The sequence below is a fragment of the Nestor notabilis genome, unplaced genomic scaffold (assembly GCF_000696875.1).
Source record: "Nestor notabilis isolate BGI_N333 unplaced genomic scaffold, ASM69687v1 scaffold20389, whole genome shotgun sequence".
In the NCBI taxonomy this organism is placed as follows: domain Eukaryota; kingdom Metazoa; phylum Chordata; class Aves; order Psittaciformes; family Psittacidae; genus Nestor; species Nestor notabilis.
The window spans coordinates 10,387-10,762 of record NW_009944560.1 but is presented as its reverse complement, the minus strand read 5'-3'; the positions used below and the strand labels follow the sequence as shown (position 1 = coordinate 10,762).

Genomic DNA, 376 nt, shown 5'->3' with positions numbered 1-376 from the left:
CCCGCCCCCCCCCCCGATCCTCCAGAACCTGTGAGTGACACCAGGGACAATGGGGTGAGCTGGGGGGGCCCTGGAGATGTCGCAGGGCTCAAGGTGGGGAGAGGAACCCAACGTGTGCCCGAGGGAGCACCGAGTCCCTCAGTACTTACAGTCCGTTGGCAAAGTCATTCATGACACTGGGGAGGCTGGTGAAGGTCAGGACCGGGATCAGAGCGAAGGGAAGCTGGAAGAGGCAAGAAAACAGAGAATAAAGAGTGGAAATGGTTGTGATTGTGTCAGCGCAGACACACGGCCCAGATGAGACAGCACTTCCCCAGCTATTGTGAAGGCACCAAAGGGACTTCCCCCGGCTGGAACGAGGAAGCAATTTCTGATC

At 58.2% G+C, this 376-nt stretch overlaps 1 protein-coding gene across 1 annotated transcript in view; it reads right to left on the bottom strand.

The window, feature by feature from the left end:
• Positions 1-12: 12 nt before the first annotated feature.
• The window catches only part of SLC11A2 (solute carrier family 11 (proton-coupled divalent metal ion transporter), member 2), a gene marked incomplete at its 3' end in the record, with an annotated part of 8,824 nt that continues 8,460 nt past the window's right edge, over positions 13-376 (bottom strand). The window contains exons 13-14 of the mRNA XM_010022473.1: positions 150-223; positions 13-28 (exon numbers count right to left, since the gene is read on the bottom strand). Coding sequence (XP_010020775.1) covers positions 13-28; positions 150-223 — 90 coding nt within the window. The remainder of the gene's footprint in view (positions 29-149; positions 224-376) is intronic.